The sequence below is a fragment of the Epinephelus fuscoguttatus genome, linkage group LG8 (genome assembly GCF_011397635.1).
Source record: "Epinephelus fuscoguttatus linkage group LG8, E.fuscoguttatus.final_Chr_v1".
Classification (NCBI taxonomy): domain Eukaryota; kingdom Metazoa; phylum Chordata; class Actinopteri; order Perciformes; family Serranidae; genus Epinephelus; species Epinephelus fuscoguttatus.
Genome location: NC_064759.1, coordinates 36245005 through 36271544, shown reverse-complemented (window position 1 = coordinate 36271544; position 26540 = coordinate 36245005). Strand labels below are relative to the sequence as shown.

Sequence of the window (26540 nt, the reverse complement as noted above, 5' to 3'; positions counted from 1 at the left end):
CTGAAATGAGTCACTATCCTGTTATTGATCTGAGAACAGCTAACCTAACAAAAGTAAGTCACATGTTCCTCTAACTTTAAACTGGTACGACAAATTTAAACTTTTTCATCACTGAAATGTATCATATGTTTGGGTGATACCAAAATTACATTAATACAAGACCCATTTCTAGATCTTGAGATTTGGGAAGATAATGACGATTACTGAGTTAGTGCTAAAATTTGGAGCTGCTCACTTTGATGACAGATGGGATCTTGGAATTGATGTTGTCATAGGTAAAATGGAGACGTGTCCTGAAGGAGCATTTGTACAGCAGGGGGTCTTGGTAAAACTCGATCTTGCCACTGGCATTCCGCTTGTCCAAGCACACAGTACAGTCAGCAAAGTTGATCACTTTCCTTAGGACCAACTCCGGAGCTTCACAGAGAAAAAAGAAAACAAAAATTAACGTACATGATTTTGCATGTAACACATAATAGGTTGACCCACTACATTTGACACAAAAATCAAACATTTCAACATACATGCTTTAGACATGTATGCACACTGAGAAATGCCCACCCACAAAGAGGTATCATTAAACACAAACCAAGGCAACTACAGACACACTAACAGAGAGCAGGCCCTGACAGTAAATCCTCATTATCTGTGATCTAGGGAATCTGGGGAGATGACACTAAGACATCACAGAACTGCCGTGTACTGACAATTACAAGAGGTACAACCAAGTGGTTTGTGCTTGTGTGCGTGTGTGCGTGCGTGCGTGCGTGCGTGCGTGCGTGCGTGCGTGCGTGCGTGCGTGCATGCGTGTGTGTGTGAGAGAGAGAGTTAGATGATCACACATCATCAGATTCTCAGTTGTCACTGACTCACTCACCCCTGACGGACTGATAACAGGACTCATCATTCCCAGAATTATTTCATTCTCTAAACAGTGCCAGTAACTACTGTTGTAACCACTACTTGCTGCACATGTTGGAATGGCCTCCCTTAACAAGAAATTCCACAGCGATAACACTGACTGAAAATGACTACTTCTCTGTTGATACGCTTTTGTGACTTGAAAGAACCAGTTTGTTCTTCAGGGTTATGATGACAGGTCAGGTTTAAAATAAATGGAATTCTCTGGCACAAACCTGAGAACCCCAGAAATGAGTACTGCGCCAGAGCTTCAAAGTGTAATTACTAGGAATCCTTTAGCAAGGAAGATTATAAAAGTTAATTGTTGTTGTTGTGAAACATCTGCAAGATTCAGGAAAAGCCTAGCATGCCAGGTTTGTGCCACACAAAACTCCCTGTTAGATCTGCATCATTGAAGAACAGACAAATTGAAGACAAATCAATGTTTGTCATCAAAGAGTTCCATGGAGTCTGTGGTTGACTATGTTATATATTTGCAGCTCTAGTCAGAGCCATCCATCAAACACTACTCTACTGGAGACTGGGTAAAAGTAATAGACTAGCAGATCAACAAGTCACTGTCCACCTCTGACAAACATTATGCAACAATAGGGCAGGTAATGTCAAAGATAAAAAGGACTGGTCAACAAGATTATTTTGATCTTGCTCTTGTCAAGTGTTCCAATCACAGACTGTATGAAAAGATGGGCAACATGACAGCTCCCAAACATCCCAACCGCCCTCTGGTGGCTCGCTGCAGCATAGGTCATAAACCTTGCCTTAACTATGTTCGCGAATGGGACGTAGGCCAAACTAAACATTTAAAGTACACATCAAATTAATTTTTCCAAAGATGGTTCCTGTCATTTTAGATAGTTCTTATCCTGCTGATGCATGTTCAAGTGTCCATTTTTCTGATAAATTGGTTTTAATTAGTTATTTAATGCTATAAAAGGAGGATGTGATGTCATGACTGACAACTGTATGTGTCATTCAAGGTGCTTGAGTTCTGAGTTGGCCGGGTATATGGGCAGGAATTCATATCCCTGGATCCACTCTCCAAAAACTACAGCCTGGACTCTGGCTCCAAATGTCTTCACCAGCGCAAAATGGCAGCACTCATATCCTGGATATTTTGGCTTCATTTTTGTTAAGTGGGAGGAAGTGCAGATGCACCATCCATCTTTATATACAGTCTATGGTTCCAATATGAATGTGCATTCTTGGTTTGATATCCTCATTCTTCCCTACAAGTAATTAGTGTCTCTACCAAGGAATTAAAACCCCAAAAATAAACAAAACACATGAACCATTTAGCCATCAAAGCAAAGTCCCACAAGGACTGCACTTCCTACTTTTCTATTTACAGTGGCATGTTCAGGTTTAAAATCCCCTACCTCATTCATCTTTTGTGGTTTTAAATGTGAGCTCTTGTCAGTGTCAAAGCCTTGCAGACTCTGCATTGGACTTCCACATGCTCCAATCAGACAAGGGAGTCTGAATATGAGACTACTCTGGCAGCTGACATTGGGCATTTACACAAAGAGCCATGTTTAAACTTGTCTAATATGTCTGTTTGACCTCAGTTTGAACTAACTAAATTAAACACTTACTGTAGTATATAGGTTCTTGTCTCAGTGGATTTACTAGTTAATCCCACTACCAAGGAATGTAAGCAGCCATTGCTCACCAGTGATGTCCATGAAGGCCCTCTCCCATATATCGTCCACAGTGTAGCACTCTGCTGAGGTAATGTTGACTGACAGCACAATGTCATCTTCCACGTACTTGAGGATCAGGTTGTTCACTACAATGTTCACGTTGTTCACCACACGCCTAATCAGGCTCTGCACGTAACCTACAAACACATATATGAGAAAAATCTTAAACTGCACAGTAAGTCCACATAAAAACATAAATAAAAAGCTTACCTAATAACAAACACACATGCATACAGGGGGACATAGCAGCTACATAAGCACATATATTCTAGCATATCAGGACACACTACCTTATTGCTGAGATACCTTAAAAGAGTAAAATCCAGGGCCACATTCCCTTAAAGTCAAGGCTCAATACCACTGACCCCCCCCCCCCCCCCCCATCCTCATTGGCTCGTAAATAAGAGGAGGTCCTGACGTGTTATTTTTCGCCTCAGTCTATCCCTTGGACATGTAAAGTGAAAGAAGCTAAATATCCATAAGAAAACATTTTTACTCCTCACCCTGTCTGAGCAGCGCTACAAATCCTAGGTGAATTTATGAATCTCTGAAGAGCTCTCCTCTCAAATGCTAAGTCCTGTTTAACCAAAAACTATGCACATGCTGCCTTAAACATATCCCTCCCAAGCCTGTTAAACCACTGAGGAGCCTCAATGTTCACTTAAACATAAGCATGATTCATTGGATTAGCATACACATGCCTTTACACATACAAAATACAGAACTTTATACATATTTATAAAAGATATGGTCTTAGGAATGCCTGAATTGGAAAATAAGAGACACATTCTGCCAATAATGTGAAGAAAAAAAACAACCAAATGGGCTACCTGTATGAAAACACTCCGTACACATTAATTTTATAATGTGGTGGTTGGACAAGTTCATGTCATCACTTAATTTCAAAATGTTGATGTATTATGGGATATGAATAGAATGAGTGAGAGGAACTTTGACATTTTGTGGTGATGGAGAGCAAGGGCTACAGAAATCAATTTTGTACAAATGAAAAAGAAACAGGAATACAGAGATAGATTTTTTTGTTCAGGGTAAGAAGTGGGGGCCAGCGGCTTTGTGGTGAACAGGCGGAGGGATGTAGCAACCAAGAGCGAGCAGGAGAGAAAGAGCAGTCCGATAGATTGGGTTTCAGCAGAGCTGGGGGAGCCATCCTGCAGTGTTACTGGTACCTCCTAATGGCCACAGTAACGCCCAGAAACAGAAGCTTTGCAGGAAAAACATACATGCTAAGGTCATTACTCAACGAAGTAAGAAAGAACTTAAAATATTACAGACAGGGGAGTTTCTACCATAAAATATGAAAATATACAGTAATAAATCCTCCTAACCACAGGACCAATGGCATTATTCATTCCTCCCATGTACTGTTAAACACAGTCACTACAAGTTAAAACATATAAACCTTTAATGCTTTTCCCTTATTTTCCAAACCAAATGTTTGTCTTCCTGTATCTACATGCCTGGCCCAGGGCAGAACAGAACCGATAATTAGGCAGAACTAAATGGTGCTGTTGATGAAAATATTTATATGAATTGGTTAACTGTTCTGCCACTTGTACACAGGCCCGACTACGCATTAGCATAATCCAATTGACAAAATTCTCATGAGTTTGCTGCCTGACCAAACAGAGTGGCAGGAAGAGAGGATGACATAATATAAACTCAACTCATAAACGCAATGTGTGTTCGTGACATTTGTGCGTGGCCTTGCATGCATGCATGTGCTTGTCTGCGTTTGAGTGTGCGCCTGGCTGCTTTCTTGCGTGTATGAATGTGGCTGTGTGTGTGTGCCTGTGGTTCTGGGGTCAGTCAGAAAGCTGCTGTCGCACCTGCAGCCTGGGCAGTAAAACCAGCACTTTACCTCCTGCTATTTCCTTCTCTGGATCTAATTTACCCGTGTCAGAGTGTCTTTCTTGCACTCTCTTACACTTGCTAGACCTCTTCTTGCCTCGCACCAAAAAGTCCAGGGCCCCGATCCGTCTCTCTGCGAGCTATCGCACTGCTCTGAACTTCTGTAAACAATTGACACAGCCAGCACCTGTGCTGCGGCCCACAGGGAAGGAACCCACTTAAAACTGTTCAACCATAAAATGACTGGAAAAACCAGCTCCTTTATGTGATCTCAGAACAGGCCAAGTACTCTCTTCTGTGCAATACAGGAAAGAAACACTATACTGTCCATGCTCACCATTTTTCCTATATATGGAAAGTATTAGCAGCCATCAGCCTTGCCAGTTATTAGCCATGGTGAGAAAGATTGACAAGTCCATCAGACAATAAATGTACTGTGAGTGTGTGTTATTCTTAAATGTAATTAGCAGAGTTAGCAATGTAGCAAAGAGAATACATGGTAGCTACTGTGGGACATAGCACACCCTGTTGAGTATAGTTCACTTTTTCTTTTTTTTTTTTCTTTTTTTTTACATTTTATCTATAAAATAGAAAAAAACAGGAACATAAACATAATGGTACAAGGATCTCACTTCCACCATGGCAAGTTTCCTGCAGGACCATGGATACACTGCAGGCAATTAGGTCGCTACTTGATTATCTTAGCTACTCTATTAGCTCTAGGGCCTCTTATAGTAAAACTGTAGATTCACAGAACCCAACCATGCATGGTACAGCAGGTCTCCAGAACAGAAGAAAGCTCCAGCTGGAGAAAGCTCCAGCCTTTACCAGTATGGGATATTCTCTATCCATAAGTAGCATTTCACAGTAATACCAGAACAGCTGCTGTATTTATTTTCTGAGCAAAGACCCCAGTACCAGGACAGCAGTAGCACTGGACCATGGATTTATCTCAGGAGTGTGTTTGCATTTCAGTCCATGCAAATCTCAATCTCCTCCAATCACACGCATACTTACACAACCATGCATGCACGCCCAGTTCTTGGACACACATAAAGCAACCGAAGCACACTCACATCTGTCATATAAATTTAGGTGTATGCACTAACATAACAGTACATACACATGCATATAACACACACACACTAACATGCACACCTAACTGAGCCTAAGTAAAATGTAAATTCTGTGCTTTTGTGGCAGGATGGGAAACAACACAACCTTCCAAACTGCAGTTGTTACTTTGAGAAATCAAAATTTGCTCTGAGTATTATTATCCAACCAAATAAGAATGGATAGGACTGCAATTTGGAGCCCATATTTTGTGATCCAGCTCAATGTATTTGTTCAAAAGGTAAAAACAGACAAAATGGTCCCTAAATGCTCTTGTGCTCTTGATGGAAAAGGCTGATATAAAACATTGGTGGATAACTACACAAGTCAACTATAGGCATGGAAGAAACTATACTAATTAATATGATGCTTGCAGATGCAGATTAAGATTTTAATCAAAACAATTGTCAAAAATAATGTGACAAAAAGAATTTGCAGAGAAAAACTATCAAACTGCAAAGACTCTTCACACTAACTGTCCTCATGCACATGCGAAATGAACATTCTTGTGGTTCTTTAGGAGAGTTCAGCTTTGATACTGCAAATCTTGAGTATAACTTTGATCCACCCAACTCACAGGTACCAGGCTAATCTTTTATGCTTGCCACTATTAAATCTCTTTGAACTCATACAAAACAAAACACATTTTCAACAGTGTGAAAAGGGCCAAAGCAGGATTCCCCTGGAACGCAGAAATGCGGTTCTCACAAACAGTGGCCGCTGGTCCCCCACAAGCAGCCGTAAACATAATCACTCACAGAATCGCCCAAGGTGGAAGCACTTGGTCTTTGGTCTCTGTGTGGCTACCAATCCCATGGCATATGAATTAACATCACTATTTTCCACCACAGGGAGAACAGGGAGGATAAATTCATTCAGCATGTGAGAGCTTAGGGCCAAATGACTGGATAATTGCTGGTGGCTGCTTTTTAGTGTCAGCCGTGTTTTGTTTTGGTTGTTTTGAAGGGGAGGGGAGCAGACGCAACACAGAGGTTTGTCGACGTAGATGCTGACGAAGAGGTAAGAGTAGCCATTATGCTGCCATGGTCTCACTGTTAACACAGGTCTTTCTTTACACACACACACACACACACACACACACTGCCACTGTCCTACCACCCATCCACACACATCTGCTTGACTGTGTCTATCTTTGCTTTCTGAGACAGAATGATTGAAATACAACCAACTTCAAATTTTGGGAAGCAAGGCTATGGCTTAAAGAATAAGAATGGAGACCAGACAAGGCACATTCCAGTCACCTGTTTTTTACCCCAAATCCAACTCCTACTCCTGTAAAACTGAATTTTTGCCAGTGGCAAGTCCAACCCAAACTTGATATTCTTATTAGTTTTTCTGACATAAGACAGTTTCGACTTAGCATGCAGCAGGCCTGTGTTAAAATAGTAATGCACCTGAAAAATTTTTGTAAGCTGAAATGCTCTAGAAAATAAAGAATTAAACATAACACACATATAGCTTTCCTTTAATGGCTTCCTATTTTTTTTTTGTACTGTCTTGCATATTATATATCTATATAATAACGGTTATTTGCATAGTGGGTGAATAGTTTCCTTGTGGATCAAATATGGTAAGTGAGCTTGAAAAAGCTCTTGACAGCCTCTCTTAAATCTCAGCTAACAGATACTGTACATTAAGGCCCCGATGTGTAGGACTTTCAAATTTTTGCCTTTGGTGACTCTTCAGACCTCTTTAGTGGTGGTATCAAAACAGACGCTGCAGCAGACAGTGGGGTTAGCGATATGCGTTTCAGTATCTTTAAGGATATAGAGCATGGAGAACATTACAAGGTATTTTCTTTGGGCAGAAATGGAAAAGCTACTTAGGATGACAACACCATCTGTATAGTGGACTATCACTTGCCAAAATAAGGTACTCACTAGGCTAATGATTGAATGTGCACTGCCATGAAATGCTGTTATGTGTCCACACTTTCCAAAAACATCCTTTAACTACATTCAAGATTCATGACAGGTTTGTTTTGTATCTTATTCTTAGGTAAACATCCTATGTCTGAGTCATAGCAGGTTAGTTTTACCTCATCTACCTTTTAACCTCTACCTTTTAATTAGAAAGGCTGGGATTACAGCATTCATCTGCTTCCTCACTGTTATTGAGGTGCTGCAACCTTTGACCTCAGAGTTGTCTCTACAGCCTGTAATGGGTTGAAACAAGGTCCACCACTGGGACAGTGTTGGGTGTGCACACAAATTAACAGATACACTAAAAAACAGACAGACACAGACACACACAGACACAGACACACACAGACACACAGACACACACACAGACACACACACACACACACACACACACACACACACACACACACACACACGCGCGCGCCTGGGGGATCTGTTGGAGGCAGGCCCATAGGGAGATGCTGGGGTGTGAGGCACCCTGCTTTAACAGCTGGGGAGAGATATTATCTCATAACATCAGGCCTGGAAATGGATCCTCCCCAGATACAACCAGCCAGGAGTGTAGGTTCATACATTCATGCATACTAGGGCTCTGGGAGTGAGCCTTATGGTTAGGTGTTAGACTATGACCTAGCTCTTAAAGCTCAAGACCCCCATTTCTCTCCTTTATTTTTCTTCATTTTTTCTCTCTAAAAGCCATATCTTTTCATTACTATTTAGTCTCCTCTTTGCCACCTTCTGTCTTACCTTTGACATTTTCTCTGGAAACGTGTTTTTTTCCACAGTGTCCTGTCCTATGTTTGTTGAGTATTTTTATTAGATTACAGAGGCTGTGCATCCTTTTACACTTCTACATACATTTAAACAAGATTCAAATTGTCTGTGCCAGCATAAACGTAAAAGGTTTCTATCTAATGTGAGGTCTGTGATTGTGTCTTTCTAAAATACAGTTACAAACTGATAAAGAAAAAGCCACATACATTTTTAGAAAGCCATTATCCAGACCCAGTCAAACTAGGCCATTATTTGTGAGGCACAGTAAAGTGCTGGAGCAAGGCAGGCATGGAATCCATGGCCCTGTAGGAGGCATGTGGTCAAGTGGCCTTGTTGATAAGAGCCATCATTGTGTGATTTATCACAGACACATCCCCCATGCTCCCCCTGGTTGATTTACACTGGTTAAAAATGCAGTGATACACAGCTCTTCCCAAAAAGAATATTTCTCACAATGTAAACAGGTAATATCTACATTAAAATCTGACAATGACCTCTGCAGACACTGGGCTACAACAAGCCAGTGTTTTTAAATCCAATTATTTGGTCTCTTCAGCATTCTGAAAGGCTAAAAGAAAAAATTTGCCATAGTGTAATAGGTCCTAATCTCAGTCTTACTCTGTGGCCCCATCCTCCCCCACAGAGGCCGCGCCTGCCCTGGTGGTCATACTCTAAGCAGGGAGGTGGAATAGCCTCACTGGCCCCAGGGCCATCACTCACCTGGGGGCAGGTCCGGGTCGCTGGGGGCAGCCTGCTGGAGGCGGCGGGGCTTGGCCACGGCCTTGGAGCTGTCTGAGACACTGCGACTGGTAGAGCTAGAGCCACTCTCGTGGTCATCCTAATGAAAAAACAAACAAGAACACCCCTGAGGATAGGTAGTGAAGGAAACACAGGGTTCTACATAAAGCTCTACAGAACTAGTGCATGGAGATTTACTAAGAATAGTTATTTTCAATAATAACCAGATTATAGTAACACTTCACTTTACTATAGTGTTCAGTAGTAGTATGGGCAAACAATAGAGTGTGGCAGTCCTGGTGTTGGCAAGCTAATCTCTGTATTAATATAATGCTTTGACAACTACGCTTTTCTGTCACCTGTATCTGGTTATTGATAATAATCCAGTTGTTGGTGTGCATGTAAGATGAGTATCTTTTCACTTGCATGGCTGTGTCCATAATGAACAGAGGAGCAATTGGAGGGCATCTACTATACACCACTGTTTCTAGCTCCCCTTTACACCAAACCTTCCCACTAACTTTCCTCCCATCCCAATTTAACAACCATCTCCATGGGCTCTACAAATAAACTCTGGTCCTCAGATGAGGGTGAAGGTCTCTCCTCCACAGCAGCACATGTCATCTGCACTCAGAGACCAGCAGCCTGTTAAGCCAAGGAATGCAAGTACAAGATCTGTGTGTCTGTTTATGTGTGCTTAGGAATGACGATGAAATGGACATCCCCTTCAGAGATGAGCCTGAAGATAAACAAAATCATCCAAGATTTGGGTTGAGGAGCTTATTTATTAGTTTAGCTTGTAGAGTGCCTTAACCCTCTGTAACAGGAGGTGCAATTAAAACACAAGGGAAATGAGGACAAAACAGGACTGACAGCCAATGACTGATCTACTGCTAGGTACAATTTTAACTTAAGCTTAGAAAATCAACAATTGCACTACAAGAGCAATATGCAATATAGCAATATGTTTAAACACTCTCCTAAAGCTTAAAACAGAAAATCAAGGCTCTCATATCTGATGTCATCAAGTAACAAACCCTGGAGAAGCTCCATTAACAATAAAGAGACTGACTTTGTGGACTTGTAAAACTTCTACAAGCAGATTGTCACCTTCTCCAGAGGGTCTTGGTCATCGTGTTTCTAAGTTTTAGTGGTGGTTTGCTGTCTTGTTTCCAAGCTTAGGGTGGACTTGCATGTTCACACCTTTTAATCAACAGTTTATTATCAGAGATTATGGGATGTGTTAAATCTGTTTTTGAATGTAGAGGTCAGAGTTGGAATACAGCCAGCACTACTGTAAAAACCTCTTCAATCATAAATCATCAGTTTGGAGAAATAAGGGAGAAAAAAATCAAAGCACAAAATATGTACTATGACTACTACAGCTAAAGTTCTACTCCTCTAAAACTACTATGTGTAATTCAACAAATACCTCATATTCATATTCACAGTAGACATACGCCTGCAACAAAGGATGGTAAGAAGAAAAGAATCAAATATATTAGAACCATTCCAAAAATAGAGAAATCAGGAAAAAGGTGGAGAGTTGAGTGAGTTAACCCCCAGTATGGCATTGATTAGGGGTTATTGCAGCACTGTAACCTTTTCACAGTCAGACCGGGAGATAAGTTACTTAGACAATACAGACAAAGGACACATGTGTTCAGCATTTAAACAGGAGATCAGCATGGCAGAGTGTCTCAGGAGTCACTCCTTATCCTGACAAATGTAAACACTGAGGGTGTCAAAACCAAATATATTTTGCTACTCTATGCATACATACTTCATTCAAACATACTCAAATGAGCAAAAGAAAGCCCATACCCACATCTTCCAAGCAAGGCACATGTTGTGCATAGTGTATATTTACGTACCCCGCACAATTAACACACATTCCCTGGTTCTGACACTATTTAATGTCAATGAACCCCTTTCTCTCTTTGTGGTTAAGTAATGAAGATTAGGTTTTAAACATACTTTGCATAATTTCAGTTGTGGACAGACTGTCAGAGAAGCAAGCAACCCCCTAGTGCGGTAATGTAAACATGCAATTGCCAAAAGAGACGAGAGAGGCTCTGGCAGAAATATTTACACTTTACTTCAGTAAGGGCCTTTGCGGTTGAGCTGCACTATTCAGGCAGTTTTTTCCCCATCAGTGAGTGGTGGGAATTGGTAAACATGACGGGAAGAACAATAAATACTTCATCAAGGTTCCAAAAAATAGAGATTGGCAAATAATAAGATGTAAATTTTGTTTCTCATTATTCACACTTCATTTGTTAGCTTCTCATCACTTCAAACATTGCATCTGAAATATTTAGAGAGAAAATAAAAAAGGAAAAAGGCTGTTTTTATGATGAGGTAGGCTTATATTGATAAGACATGTTCCCATGTTGAGGTGTTTAGTTTACATCACAATACACTACTTGAGTGCATTAGAATTACAAACAGTCTGACTCCCCAGTAGACTCTCATATCTATACCTAAAGGAATGCCTGGCCCTGCAGGCCAAGAGTACATTGAGTTCAACAACTCAAACTGCCACTAAAGAACAAGACTGCCAAATTTGGAAGTCGTGCAATTAAGCGCTCAATGTCACTGTGGGCAGTGAGCAATTCTCCAGAGGCGAAAAATGCCTTTTCAGAGGGAAGCCCTGGGACAAATGAAGCCTGCCTCAGCTGCTGCCGGGTAAACTGATCCCTCCAATGCCACGGCAGGGCACAGGACAAGGAGGGAGGGATGGAGGGATAGAGAAGGGGGAGACAGAAGGACCAGGAAAAGGAGGGGTTGCTTCCCCTGCAGGCATATCAACTCAGCTGTTGACCAAAGATGATGGTAGCAAAAAAGGAAAAGAGAGACAAGAGACAAAGAGATAAGTGGAAAAAATAACAGAGTGAGAGAAAGTGAGACAGTGAGACACAGAGTAGCTAAAAGACAGAAAGAGAGACTTGGAGCAAATGAAACCAGAACAGAGGCACAGAAAAAAGGAGCAGGTCCTGGCAGTGTGAGTGACAGGCAAGAGGGACCCCCTACTCAGAGGGTAAGTGGGCACCCATGGAGGGTTAGGGCACAGGAAGGCCAGGCCTGACCTCTGTCCCCCTGCAGACGTCTGGCTCAGTAAGGGACTGGGAGGCAGTGTGTTGAGCCTGTCTGGAGGGTCGACCCTCATCTGAGATACTCAACACATTAGGTAAACCCCGCCATCACCTCCAGCTATTAGAAACAGCACCTCTGCAGATACTGTCACAGTTGTCCTCGTACAAACAAACAAGCTATACCTCACAGATACCAGAATCCAATAAAATCTTAACTGCCACTGGCCATGTAATGTGTATGTATATTGTGAACAAGTAAAACTATAAAAAAAATAATACCCTTTATTGTCCGGTAAGTGGACCATTTCAGACTACAGCAAGCTAACATTTGAACAGTTTGATGTGATGACATCTAATAAGACATAATAACTAAATTTGCCCAACTGAATTTTATTTTAATTGAATATGTTTTCCAGGCATCTATTTAAACTGTTTCAAATATAAGTTTAACACACACTTTAAAATAAATTTAGCCTACTGGAAATAATATGTGCATTACTCAGTGTAAAGTGTGTGGGGGGGAAACAGAATAATGGTTTTACTGCAATTGCTTGTCATTTGAGGCTTCCACTGTGACAATTGTTGGCCTAAAGCAAAACAAAATTGCCACAGTTTGTTTTTACTGCCCAATGCACATTTCTTAAAAAATAAAATATGACATTTTATTTTTTCCCTCCACAAATTACAAAGCAATTTTTCAATTTCAGTTGAACACACAGGAAAAAATGTTGGCAGGGATTAGCAGTCGACTACCCTGCATGCCTGCAACTGCCTGATCTTTGAAACCCAAACATTTTTAAAACTGGTCAATTTCACACCGTTTCTGCAGATTAATGGCTGCATGCAGAAGATCATTGCTGGATAAACACAGTTTTTGTTATTGTTGTTTTTCCTCTGCGGGTTGCCGGCGAACTCATGCTGACATCAAAGCAGCAGGCCTGGAGATTGGAGGCCATGCAGTGGAGGCCAAACACGTATTGAGTGAGAAAATAAATGAAGGAAACCCAATAGCTCCTTATCTCAGACCTCCCCCACACCCCCGCCTCCTCCAAATCACTCATATACACACACAAACACAGACACACTCACTGGGCCTGACAAGCAGAGGCCCTGTCCCCCATGTCAGGGCCCACAGAGCTCACTCCCTGGGGAGGATCCAGCAATCAGACCTTCTCCCTCCTTTACAAAACACTCACAGACAACATTTTTTGCCATATAATAAAGAAATAATAGAAAACCTCACTAATACTGGCTGCCAGTGACACTGTGGGTGTGTTTGGTCTCTGGTTGTTTTTCCAGAACAATACTAAAAACAATCCCTGCTGCCATGTTACACACACCCCGCATTCAGCAGAGAGCACACTGGTCTGCTCTTGAAGCAGTGCCTCTGTTCTCAGCGCTACTTGATTTTCTCTCTCCTCGTGTTATCTTGCTCTTGCAACTTTTGTTCCTTCACCTGTCGTTATTCCTTCCTACTTATCATCATCTCCATTTCAACTCTTTGTCATCTTCTATATCTACAATCTATGTCCTTTTATACAGTTGCTTCTTGGTCATTGTCACCCTCTTCATCCTCCTGCTTATTCTAGAACTTCTCATCTCATCCATAACCAGCTAGTCTGAAGCTTGTTTTAACAGTGATGACTCTGGTTCCCATAAGAATGGTTTCCAGCTGGCACCAAGAGGAATGAGACGTGAAGAGTGGCTCACTGTTTCAAACATACAGTCACAGTTTGGGATAGTTCCAGTAACGTCAAATGGTATGCAGCCACTTCTTTTACACTTAAGCTGCTCAGCCCATTGATGACGACCCCACTGGAATGTAAGCTCAAGAGAACAGAGCTCATCGCATTGGACTCAAATTACCTTTTCTTTAACGTCTCTTGGCTTCGAATACATCCATCAGCTCAACTAAAAATTAGCTGCTAATGGGTTTTTAATGAAACTGTAACAAATGCAGAAAGCCATTACACCATGATTAAAGACAGTGGTTTCATTTTCTCCTCAAACGGAGGTAGACTAGAGAAGGCTGCAGCCGGCCAGAACTGCAAGGACAGATTTTCACACACTCTCCAACACATTCAAAAGGCTCATAAATGAGCAAAAGTTTTTAATATTACTACTATATTTATATTACATTATATTTATATATCAATATTACTGTAATGTTACTACTATGTTCTGCATATTATATACAAATACCCACACTGTGAATGAACATTAAATACTTGCATACAACACCACACATAAATGCATGTGCACACAGTCTCATACACAGCTTTAATATAAAGACCCATACTCTAAAAACACAGCAGAGCCATGCAGCTGGAATCCATGGCAGATTGGAGGGATTAGAGCCCGAAATGAGCCCAGATGAATATCACATCGTGTGACATTCTGAATAATTATCTCAATGAAAACAGCTCATTACAAAAATGTGGTCTCTCTCGCTTTCCCCTCCTCTCCTCAAGTAATTAAATCCACTACTGGGAAAGAAAGTCCCTAGTTTCCCTGCAAATACTGCACTAGTGCAATATTACAGTCCTGAAATGAACATAATGTGCTTCAGTATTTCAACTGAACTAGTATATTCCTTAGCCTTGTTTTTTAGAGAAAATAAGAAAATCAGCGTGAGTCAGAATTAGAACAGTGTTAATGGAAGGAGCGCAACTTAAAGGAACTGTACACAACATTCAGAGCATATCTATGACTCAGAATCTGAACTGGGATTGTCTGCACACGGCTCTCAACATCGAGATGGTTGAGACGGTGGCTAGCAGCTAACGGTGCTAACAGCACGAACAACGCTAACAACAGCAACAGTGCTGAGAGACATAATAAAGGGAATCAGAAGGTTGGTGTTAGGCTTCAGCAATGACACTGACACCATTATCAACGATAACCACCCATAACTGCCACATGAGCACAGGACAGTGCAGCAGTAGTTAGCTAGTCAGTGGGATATACACAAAGGAACTTACATGCACTAATATGCATGTGCGGCCAGACCATCTACAACAACAAAGATCACAAAATATCAGATTTCAACACACGCAGAGGGACTATGAAGTGTTTCTATGAAAAATCCAGTAGTACATGGTAAAATGCAACTTACATTATTAGTAAACATCCAATAGTCTTCCTAATGTCAAAAGTAAAGCGATCATGATTGACATATGAAGGTCTTTTTCAGGTCACTTTTTTTTTTGTTGTAACCATACGCCGCACCTACTATGCACATACTGCATATTAACCATCAGATAAACAAAATATCCTTGACGTCAAATAAAGGGGAGACAGTCCCGAATAATAAGCATCGCACCATTGTTTACTTGAAACTCTTGTTATTTTCTTTAAAGTCAATTTAATTGTCTGTAATTAGCTCATACCTATGTAATTACTGCAACCACAACAGAGAATAGACAGACTTGTGGCCTCTCTTCAGAATCATTGTACAAGGTCTGTAATACCATAAGTGCAACTAAGCACATTTCATCCCTGCAAACTGTTACAATAAAGGCACTAGGTTAATTTTCCGAGCATAAGCCTCTTTGTTTCAGGGGCACAAAAATATAACGTGTTCGTTTAAGAAGGGGGGAGCATGGACATGGAAAAGACTCCAATGCATCTGCCAAAAGGAGAATGCACAATTACAAAACTATTTCACTCTAAAGCAGGAGGAATCACAACAACAGCACTGGTGATGTCATGCTAGAAGTCTCTGCCAAGAGTGCCTCCACTGTACCCAAGTCAAACTGGCTATGTTTCATATCTGCCTCCAACATGCCCAGAATAACAACAAAGACAAACAGGGATTCCAGTTGTGGACTAGACCTACAGCCAGCTACAGAGCAACTTCTGACTTCTAAGCATTTCATTTTGATATCCTCAGAGAGCTGCCGCATTATCTTCACCTTAGACGAGGCAACTGGCTGCAGTTGTACATTAGTAAGGGATGGCAAAATATCTGTACACTGTACACAGTAAACCCACCTTAATCATAAAGAGGCCATGAGCTTAGTGCCCTCCTTGAACCTCTTTAACACTGTACAGACATTTTGACAAAGATCTGTTGTACAGCATCTCAGCAACATGGACCAATCAGTGCTATTATTGTCCATTATCAAATGTAAACTGTTTACCTGAATATTAGCTCTACTATGGACCCATTAAATTCTGTAGTATTGGTTTAAACATCAAGACATTTTCTTTAGTTTTATAGGCAAAACCCAAGTATTACCAGCAGAAACCAATCTTGTGTTTACGGTACAGTAGCTTGCCGCTCCAGTTAAAGTGTACATAATTCTCCATTAATCTAGTAAATCTCAAAGCCAGTGTATTCATGCATGAAATCAGTTTCTTTGTTACAAAATAGCTATTTTGCTTGTTATTTCCTCACAACAGTAAGCAGGTCAGCAGTAAGACATTAGAAAGCAGAGAGAGCGCTGAGGTCAGTGCTCTTTCATCCCCGCTAACAATGTTTGTTTTCCACAATTGTTGTTCAAACAAAGGATTTTAAGTCATAGTTACTCCAATCCCAAAACTTGATTAAAAGCCAAGAACAAGGAATTCAGACAAGCCAGTGACTAGTTCTGATGTAGGTGCCGTGATGGAATTTGGAACCAGCCTCAACAGTCTAGATCACTGCTGTCTCCATTTTCCTTTCATTAGACTCCACTGAAATTTTGCCCACTGACCTCCTGATGTTAACATGCCATGTTCCTGCTAGTGACCTGTACTTTTAGTATTATTGCACCTGACACATAACTGTTGTCTCACTGATGAAAAAGAGAAAAAATAAAGGAAAGGATCAGAAAAAATAATGAAAGAGAGCAAACAGTGTGAAACAACGATTAGAGAACAAAAAGCCAAGACAGAAAAGAAGAAAAATAGGAGTGAGACAACAGGAAAGTGGGGGGAAAAATCAAAAGAGAAGGAGACAGAGAGAGAGAATGGGAAAGAGGGAGAAATTGTTCCTGATTTAGATCTGAGAGGCTCTGGTCCTTCAGATGTCTCCATCAGCTAACCACAAGCCCAGGCTGAGCATGTGAGGCATGCTGCTTACGCTGGCACAGCTACCCCCTAATGCTAATAACTGCAATGTGTTAGCTACAATAAAACACTCCACACAGACCCCTGACACACATACAGACACACACGCAAAAAAGCACACACATCTTAGTCGAGTCAACTACGACACACATGGGGGAATTCCCGAACACGGAGACATCTTTTAATCTAACCTGTTAATTTGTAATCCAAATAATTACCAGTAACCAGTTATTTGCTAATTATTTATCATGTAGTTAATCTATTTGTACAAACCATTGTTACTTTCCTACATGGTCTGAAATTAATTAATATCTTTACAAAAGATGAAGAAAATGAGCATCCTATAGAGATATTTCAATTTTCTTTTTATTTTGGCGAGTTGCTGAAAACGAGTGGTCAGGAACTGATTTTAGCATAAACTGCTGTCAAAAACTGAATCATCCCTGATCCAAGCTTTGCCAATCATTTCATACACAATATTAATCACATTATACGAGACATAAGCACCCCTTGAACGATGTAAGCACCAGCCTCCAAGAACAGCGCAAGCAGTGGCTGAGGCTACTCTGACAACTTAATTGCACATGTGAGGTGCAGCTGGAAGGCACAAACTGTAGAGGCCTAAGTGTTCTTGGAGAGTATCAATGTTCTGAAACCAGCAAGATAGAATAAATCAAACGGAGAGAAACGGGAGAGGACTTTCCGTCAATGTTGAGAAATACCAAAGCCATATTGCAGGAGGTTTGAGCACGCAAGCGGAATGCAGCAGGCTTTATGTTTGTATAGCTTTTATACACCAGGTTCTGAAGCAACAGAGGTACTGTCAACATTCATCAGCTCACTTGAGAGATGGAAAACTGTCAACCCTACTTTGGAAAAATTCATTTCAATTTTATCCTGTAACATCTTGGAGCGTAACCCAGTCATTGTCCATGGATCCCAGGTCTCTTATTGTCTTCATCAGTGTAATGAAAGAAGACATTTCTCTTTCCAAACCAACCTGTCTGTAATACCTGCAGTGTACTCATGTCTGCAGTATAATGTGTGTAATGTTAGTAAATTTTCATTTCTGAACACTGCAAAACTGAATTTGGTTGCAATTAGCAAAGGACAAACCCTTTGTTACTGGCCAGGCTGGTTTGGCTTGTTTTATGCCTGGTTCACACTGGACATGCAAGTGCTGTGAATTTTCCATGGAGCACTGCCCACTTGCTTTCAGGGCCCATGTTAACAGATTGGACTGTTCACACTGGGCGCGCCATGACGTGGCACTGAGCACCCTGACGGGCTTGTGATCTGCAGCGACATCAGTTCTAACATCTGGTCTGTTTCTTATGCTAGCCCCAAGTAAATCTGGCAAGAAAACACAGTGACAACCTATTCTGAGCAATATAAAGGATATATTGGTTATGATATAAATTATCTGACTGTGACAGATGATAGAATATGCATCTCATGCTTGCACACATGCTTTGTCAGTTTTGTCTAAACAGAGAGTGAGAATGACGAGGAGAGGCCCCACAAACACATACACATACACACACACACACACACACACACACACACACACACACACACACACACACACACACACACACACACACACACACGCACACACACACACACACACACACACACAAGCAGACAGAAACAGACCTCTACATGTGACTTAAACAGAGCAGAAAGCAGAATCACTTGCTGACCAGTGCAGAGAAATGCGATTCTGGTATGAACAGCAAGGCAACTGCTGTTGGATGACTGCAGTCAACTGCTGGCAACTATGCGATAATTAACAAATCAGGACGCTTCTGGGTCCAGTGTGAACCCGGTGTCACACTGCTGTTAAAGTTTCAGAACTTTCGCAAAGGAAATTATATTAGAAATCCCAGAATGCAAAGCTGGAATAGCAGATTTTAATCTTTAAAGGGAAAGCAATAAATCTCTGCAAGTTATCCAAGAAAACTTAAAAGTAAAACTTCTGTGGCAGTTGCCAAACACATTCAAACATTCAGATTTTCACATCATATTTTTCACTTTTTAGCCATGGTTTAAAATCTCTAGCCTTACTTTTTACTTCAAAACTTTAGATATCAATTTCAGTTTTATGTAATTTGAATATAACTTTGCCTCATACTCCTTGATATCTCTGTGATGCTGTATCTCAATCAACCAGCATCCCAAGATCTCTACTCTGTGTTCTGTTGTCAACTGGAAATTACAAACCGTCAAAAAGTTTTTATGAAAGTTTAGGAGCAAATACAACTCGGTTATAGCATGAATTCTTATCATGTTGGTCATTTTAAACAAGCAATATGGCCAATGTCAAGCCAGCATTACACTCCTTCAAGAACTGCATGTTTATTGTCTTTTCAACTAACCATATGCCCTTTCCACACAACCCCCTTTTCTTCTCTCCCCCACCATGGAGAGTGACATGTTGTGCAATTATTCATATTACATTCTTCTTCTCTTACCCACACATTACAGGCGCCCTGACAAGCCAAGATAAAAGCAAACATGAACAATTCTGTCACATTATGGGGCAAGTGAAACCTAGCTCATGCACTGTACCAACACACAAAGTAGAGAGGAGGAGCTGCTTCTGTATGAGTTAACTATGAGTTAACTTTAGGAACCATTAAGTGTTACATATAAACTGTGTATAGAATTTAGATCTATAAATAGAATTAAATTTAGTGGTGAAAAAAAGATTTACACTCTACCAAATATCTTGCTGCTGACTGGCTCTGCATGCGTGGTTTTACTTGTTAAAATGTCCTTCATTAAATGGCGTCATCATTTCTATAATAAGAGTGAAATTATTCATAGGTCAAAGGGGTGCGTGTCGGCTAAATGGGGCACACACTCACTCTGAGACATAAAACACAGACCACCCACAGTTTGTGGAACATGGAGTCAAACACACCTACCTTTCTCCACTAAGAAATTACACACCCAGGCACCCAGTTACTGTGTTACTCCTTTTTGTCACCTTCTGTCCACCCACAGTGAAAAAATATCCATCTCTATAAATGTGGTTACAGCAATTACTTGATGGGGAAAATAGTGAAAAGTGACCCAAATCTGGTTGCCTTCGTCTGTCCAGCACCCAAAAAATGAAATGAATAAATTAAAGGCCTTCTGTTTAACACTCACACACAACACAATAAAAATGTTTAACATGCTCCCTAATTTTATGCAATCTCTCCTTATAGTGTCTGTTTAGATTTAAGACTCATAAAGCACTTGGTGTTCCTAATGGCAACACAATATCTTCACAGAATTTCTGTCTGAAAAAGGTTAATAAAGCTAACATTAGCCTTAATTGCATGGTAATCGTTTCCCAGACTGCAGTATCACCAGGAGCACCGAGCGCGTAATAAGCTCCATTGAGGGATTGCTGTAGTCCGGATGGCCTGAGAGCAGGGATTAAACTGTGGAGCAGCAGCATCCTGCCCAGAGTGTATTGATCACCACTTGACTCACTGGATGCAGGAAGCCGTTGGGTTTAATTTTTCCCCCGACAGGTTTCCTGTGTCTGAGGACTGTCTGAGGAGCTGAAGAAACCTCATCCCACCAGGAACCCAAAAATGCATCAAACTTCAAAGACAAAGCAGTGTATCGCTGTGGGTTGTGTAGCGTTGGCTGACTCACAGGCAGTGGTGGCTGGATGCAAGGGCTTCTGCTGGAATGACACACTTGTGCATTGCCTTGTGCAGATGCTTTAAATCAGTTTGGAATGCCAAACAGAGACCAGTGCAATGGGCCACTCTATGTAGCGAACAGACAAATACAGCATAGTGAATTACATAACTGTATTATGTCCTAGAATTATGTTTAGTTATAAAACATTTATTTGGCTTGTAGACACACTGCATTATTACGACCTTAACTTTTTTAGTTAGCGTGAAACAGAATTACTGACCACAAAATTGAAGCATCATTAAAACATCGAAGCCTTTTTAAAATTGGACTGAACAATCCTGTCACCAAGTGGGTTGGCCTGAAGCTACCAATGTAAAGTGCATATGACAAAGACAGTGGACACCCTCATCTCTGGTCATAGCCTTCTCGCTACTGCTATCAGATCTAGTCTCACCCAAGCTTCAACTTCCAAGACTGAAAAAATAAACCAACATTAAAGTCCCAAAAACTGCAGTCCCTTGAATGGTTACTTGAGGCCAGGTAAAGAAGCAAGTCAATCCCCATAGACCCGCATGTTAAAATGCCCAACTTTAGAGCAGAAATAAACATGTTAACAGTCTGGTAAAAAAAAATGTTTTGGTCTATAACTCAGCCGTTTACATTTTATTAAGCCTTAAAGTTGCCCATATTTAACGGCAGGACCACTTGAGTGACAGAATGTTTGTGAGACCTCGCTACAGTCTATGAGTCAGATCCACCCCTCACTCCTCCAAAGCTTCAACAGTGCAAATGTGGTCACTTCTGGCTTTAAAAAACAAGATGGCAACGGCCGAAATGCTGAACTCCAGAGGCTAAAACAGGAGTCCACAAACCAATGGGTGACATCATGGTGGCTACCTCCACTATTTCATACAGTCTATGGTCTCACCTGAAATATCTCACACTCTTGCCAATATAAGACTAAATGTTGATATTACTGTTCCAAGCTTATTAAATTTATGCATACCCCATCCATATAGCAATACAAAACAAGAGACAATTGTTAGGGCAAATTTGTACATGGCTCATAAAACAAACAATGGATGTGGGCTTTTGGGATAAGTTTACATAAAGGCCTGATAAACAACCGAACTATAAACAATCTGGAGGTTTCATCTTCAAAGCTATGGAACTTCTGCCATTTTTATGACAAAATACAAACACATATAAAGGGACCTACAGTACACACATAGATCCTTTCATAACCACTCCCAAGACCATATGCTCTGATGTTCAATCTACTTCTCTCTCTCTATAGCTCTCTTTGTCTCTCATCAGGACACTTGCTCTGGCTTCCAACCTGCCTGAGGAATCCACAGTGTGCCAACATTACTCCATCTTTTTATTATTTACAGTCAGAGATGGGTTTTGTTACTGCTACGGGGGGTTGGATTCAAGGAAAATAGATTCTCCAAAGCTCCATGTCTGCACCCCCTGTCTTCTCAGTCCTGAAGACAAGGCCCCGCTGAGCTGATGATCAGACGGATTTATGGTGCAATCTCTGTAAGCCATTTGCTCCCTGCGAGCCGGAGAATCAAAGGCAAGATTTCCGGATGGCATTGGGACAGAGATTATCCAGTTTGTGCTATCTGATTGCAAACTTCCACAGGCTGTTTTCTTTTACTTGTTTAACTTTTTCCTTTGTGTTGTCTGACTTGTGAAAGATGAGTTGCACAGGCAAACAGACTGGGTTTTATTTTGTATACTATAGTGGCTGACAGTGAAGGTACATTTGATTGCATGTTTACTAGATGACACAATGCCTTTTTTTTAAAGTACAGTCCTCCTGTTTTTCAAACTCACTTGAGAACATGTTCACACTCTGTCAACAAGAAATGCACATCCATCTCAATTTAAACCAGAAAGTAAAGCATAACTACAATAGACCACTACAACAAGCTTAACACAGATACAGTCTGGTAACAGTCCATACATCCCAGGTTTCCTATTTAGTGGGTTGTGGATTCAGCCCCTGGGAGGCCAAACCACATGCTCAAGCAGTAGCATCCACAGTATAACTTCACGACGGGGCCACAATGTTTTTAAAACCTATTCGTAATTGACTGTTTGATATTAAAAAGCCATGTATCACATCTATAGATTTACCTTCAGAAGCCGAAGTAGCAATCCTTCGTCTTATAGGTGGTAGATTCAGCAATGGAATAACAACTTAGTGTTTTTAAAGAGTGTTCAAAAAGGGGTTCCCTAATTCACATGTATTACCCATTATTTAGGAGCAATGAGGCCTGGTGGTGTAAAGCCCTAAAAATAGTTTGGAAGGAATCTAACAGAAGAAAGGGCCTAGTTGGACCATATGCCAAACCAACAAGTCTCTGAGGCACCTCCCCAAATCATCTTGAGGCAATGCATCAATCAGAACCTCCACATCAGTGGCAAATGCACTCAGCGGCCATAAAACTCCCAGATCAAGCAGCGAGCTGAGCCAAAACCAGAAAGGCTCTCCTCGGTAAACCCAAGCCCTTATCTTTGTCTCGTAAAAAATAAAGAGTGCCTGAGAGTGTTATGATCCACACTGTAACTGCTGTCCAGCCAGTTCCTCTCTGTCTTTGCTGATCACACCTCATCTTCAACATCTGGAGCAGTTTACCAAGATGTCAAGAAGGAAAGAAAATGTGCCCGTAATTTTGCAACATTACATCAATGTTAGCTGTTAGGTCTTTCGTTAAGGCCTGCCAATTTCTGTTACTGCTACAACTAGCTACAAATACAAGAACAAAACTCTTAAAAACAGCCGCACAATAAATTCTATCTCAAACTTTATCCTTCTCCTCATTATAGGAGGAAGGTTGGAGGCAGTAATGCCTTAAATCAAATGCTCAGTATCACATCACAGACCAGCTCTGATCCACCACATCTGAGTTGAAAAGCTTAAAATGACAACCACTTAATGAAAAAGATTAAATGTACCAAATATAGAAAAACTGCCCAGGATGTGAATAGTTTGGTGTGAAGCTGGTAAAACTGAAGATTGCTGCTAACTCCTTCCATGACATTTCCATGGGGAAAAGAAAAAACTAGATGGAGACCTTATGAGTTCTATTAATAACCCCAGGTTCCATAGGGGCTCTGTATATAGAATGACAGATTTTAAAACCATTGTTTTATCCTGTGCAGCTCTTGACATTTTCAGATTGCTTTTTAATTTAGAACGGGCTCAGATCAAACAGTTCATTCATATCAAGTAACTCAAGAGGGGCCCATTGAGTGTGTCTTTGCACAAGAAGAAAGAAGTTAAAGTTGACTACTACAAAACCCTTTCATCCCCATGACCAATCTCCTGTTACATACATTGAGCTCTTAGGCATAGACCAGGGCTTAGTCTAATTTCACATGGAGATGTCCACACTAATTATTCAGCTCATACATGAACTACAACGATTTACATTTCTGGAAACTGAAACTGAATATAAAATATGAGGGCAGAAATAGCTACATGTACAATAAATCTAAAAACCAAACAAAAGTGGTATTGATTTGAAAACAGAGATGGGTACTAAAGAAAGTATGTACAGTGTCTAATTTTCAAATAATGCAAGCAGCCTTAACACGATCAAGGAAGATTTCTGAGCTTGCTTCAGAGCAGAATGTGACTTTAGGATACAATATAAGGCACATATAAAACCTGATGTATTTTGTTTGTAAATGGCTTCTAGTTTGTAAAATGAATGTCAAAAACAAGTTGACAACATATTTTCTATTACTCTACTTTCTGCACTTCAAGTCCTCATTACAGCTAATTTTAAGCAATTACACTGTCAGCGGGAGCTGTAATCTCCAACTGCCGCTAAACGCCCAAATTTCCACATTTGCTGGAAACTATAATTGTAGCTGCTCTTGGTGCTTTGCAGATGGGCCCTATTGAGCAATCTGAATATCCCTAATATTACCCAGTTCCTCTTGAGGGGAAACACGAACATTAAAAAGGTCCAAATAATTCCGGTCAAATTACACAACCCTTAATGAACTTCAAAAGACATACGGATGTTTTTACAGGCCAGCACTCAGGCTTTAACAGTAATTATGAAAACAAACCATATTAATGATATCATTTATCATTTCCACACTTTGGCCACATGAGGCCTACCACAAAGTTCCTGTCTCTGTTGGACAAAAGAAACACTAGTAATCTACTAAATTTAAAATGTAAGATTTTCCAAACACAGATGAGTTTTTTCAGGTCTTTTAAAAATCATGCAGGCCATCACCCAAATTACTTGAGGGCTTCAGGGAGAACTGTCATGGCCCAGGTTTTGCATACACCTATGCCAAACTCCTTGCATCCCTGCTGGAATCTGATTAAAACTGGACCAGGGCCTGACATGTATATGAACAGGATATCTAACCTCCAGAGAAATATAATCTTGTTTCTGTGAGACTTAAGTGACAAAGTCCTACAGACCTTTTCCTTCACTCAAGGAAACTCTCTGGGGCTGACTAAAAAGGGAAACGGCCACCAGAGATGACATGACAAATATTTATATCTTCTAATATTCTAACAATATTTAAAGTTTAATAAATATTGAATGAAGGTAATACACGTTACCAAACTACAAAAATCTAAAACATATCAGTAAACTGGCTGAATTTTCTTGGCTTAAGAACACAGTAGTCAGCCTCCTGCCTCCCACTCACATAGAAGTGTAGCGGCTCATTTAAATTCCACATGCTAGAAGAACTTCTGCTGTAAATCTGGCTTTGCTCCAAATTATGTCTCATGGGTGTACATACCACTGCATAATTTGTCCAAATGTCATTTGCAATTCCTCCGAAATCTTTTCTTGACTGGAAGTCTCTTAGAAAACATCTGTAACAAATAGTTGTTTTGAGACTACATGCATTACACAAGTACCAGTACTGGTACATGACCTTAAGCTGTGTATGAAGCATAAAAAACAAGTTTAAATTTCCATCGAACTGAAACCTGATCGCATGAGCAGTAGCCACCTGCATAGTATGATATTTACCATTAGTTCTGGGCAGCTCAAGCTCATGTGTTACAAATCTTTTGCCGCAGTCTGTATAATTAGCTGTAATTGACTTCCCTTGAAATGTGTTTCTTCTGGGACATCTGGCCTTGAAACTTCAACCTTCCCATAAAGGCCCAGTGCTGAGCTACACTTTCAGTTTTGAAAACTGTATGGTATGTGTGGCAAAGGTAGGACCAGGTTCTTCTGCAAAAACAAATCTAAGAAAATGGCTTTCATATACCACACCTAAAAAAATGGAAATAGGTATAACTAAACTATATGCAATAGTATAAATATTTCTCTTGGGATTACATTTCTTACTGATAATTTACAGAGACCGACATCTCACTCATTCTTCCAAGGGTGTGGGAATTTTCTTGTACATAAAAAAGTTTCTGGTTGCATTCTGTGTCACTTACCAAAATGCATTGTGGATAGTCATGTGGTCTTACAAACGTATTGAATGCACTTTACTTCCTTTAACACACTTGCAAAACCAAATTGTCATAAATGTTTGAAAACAGCACAGGGGGTTAGGGGCTTACAGTCTTCGTCTCCCCTGCCTTTGTTGACACATTGCTGCATGAGACACATAACAGGGACCCAATCATAAAAAAAGCTCCATAGCAGTATAACAGATCAAAACCCCTGCAGGGTACCTTC

The 26540-nt window shown here is 40.6% G+C and overlaps 1 protein-coding gene across 6 annotated transcripts in view; it reads right to left on the bottom strand.

Annotated features, from left to right (window-relative positions):
• The window catches only part of LOC125892761 (intermembrane lipid transfer protein VPS13B-like), a 360799-nt gene that overhangs the window by 328167 nt on the left and 6092 nt on the right, over nucleotides 1-26540 (bottom strand). For all 6 annotated transcript variants that reach the window (XM_049582970.1, XM_049582966.1, XM_049582968.1 and 3 more), the window contains exons 4-6: nucleotides 9041-9158; nucleotides 2591-2758; nucleotides 236-417 (exon numbers count right to left, since the gene is read on the bottom strand). In XM_049582970.1, coding sequence (XP_049438927.1) covers nucleotides 236-417; nucleotides 2591-2758; nucleotides 9041-9158 — 468 coding nt within the window. The remainder of the gene's footprint in view (nucleotides 1-235; nucleotides 418-2590; nucleotides 2759-9040; nucleotides 9159-26540) is intronic.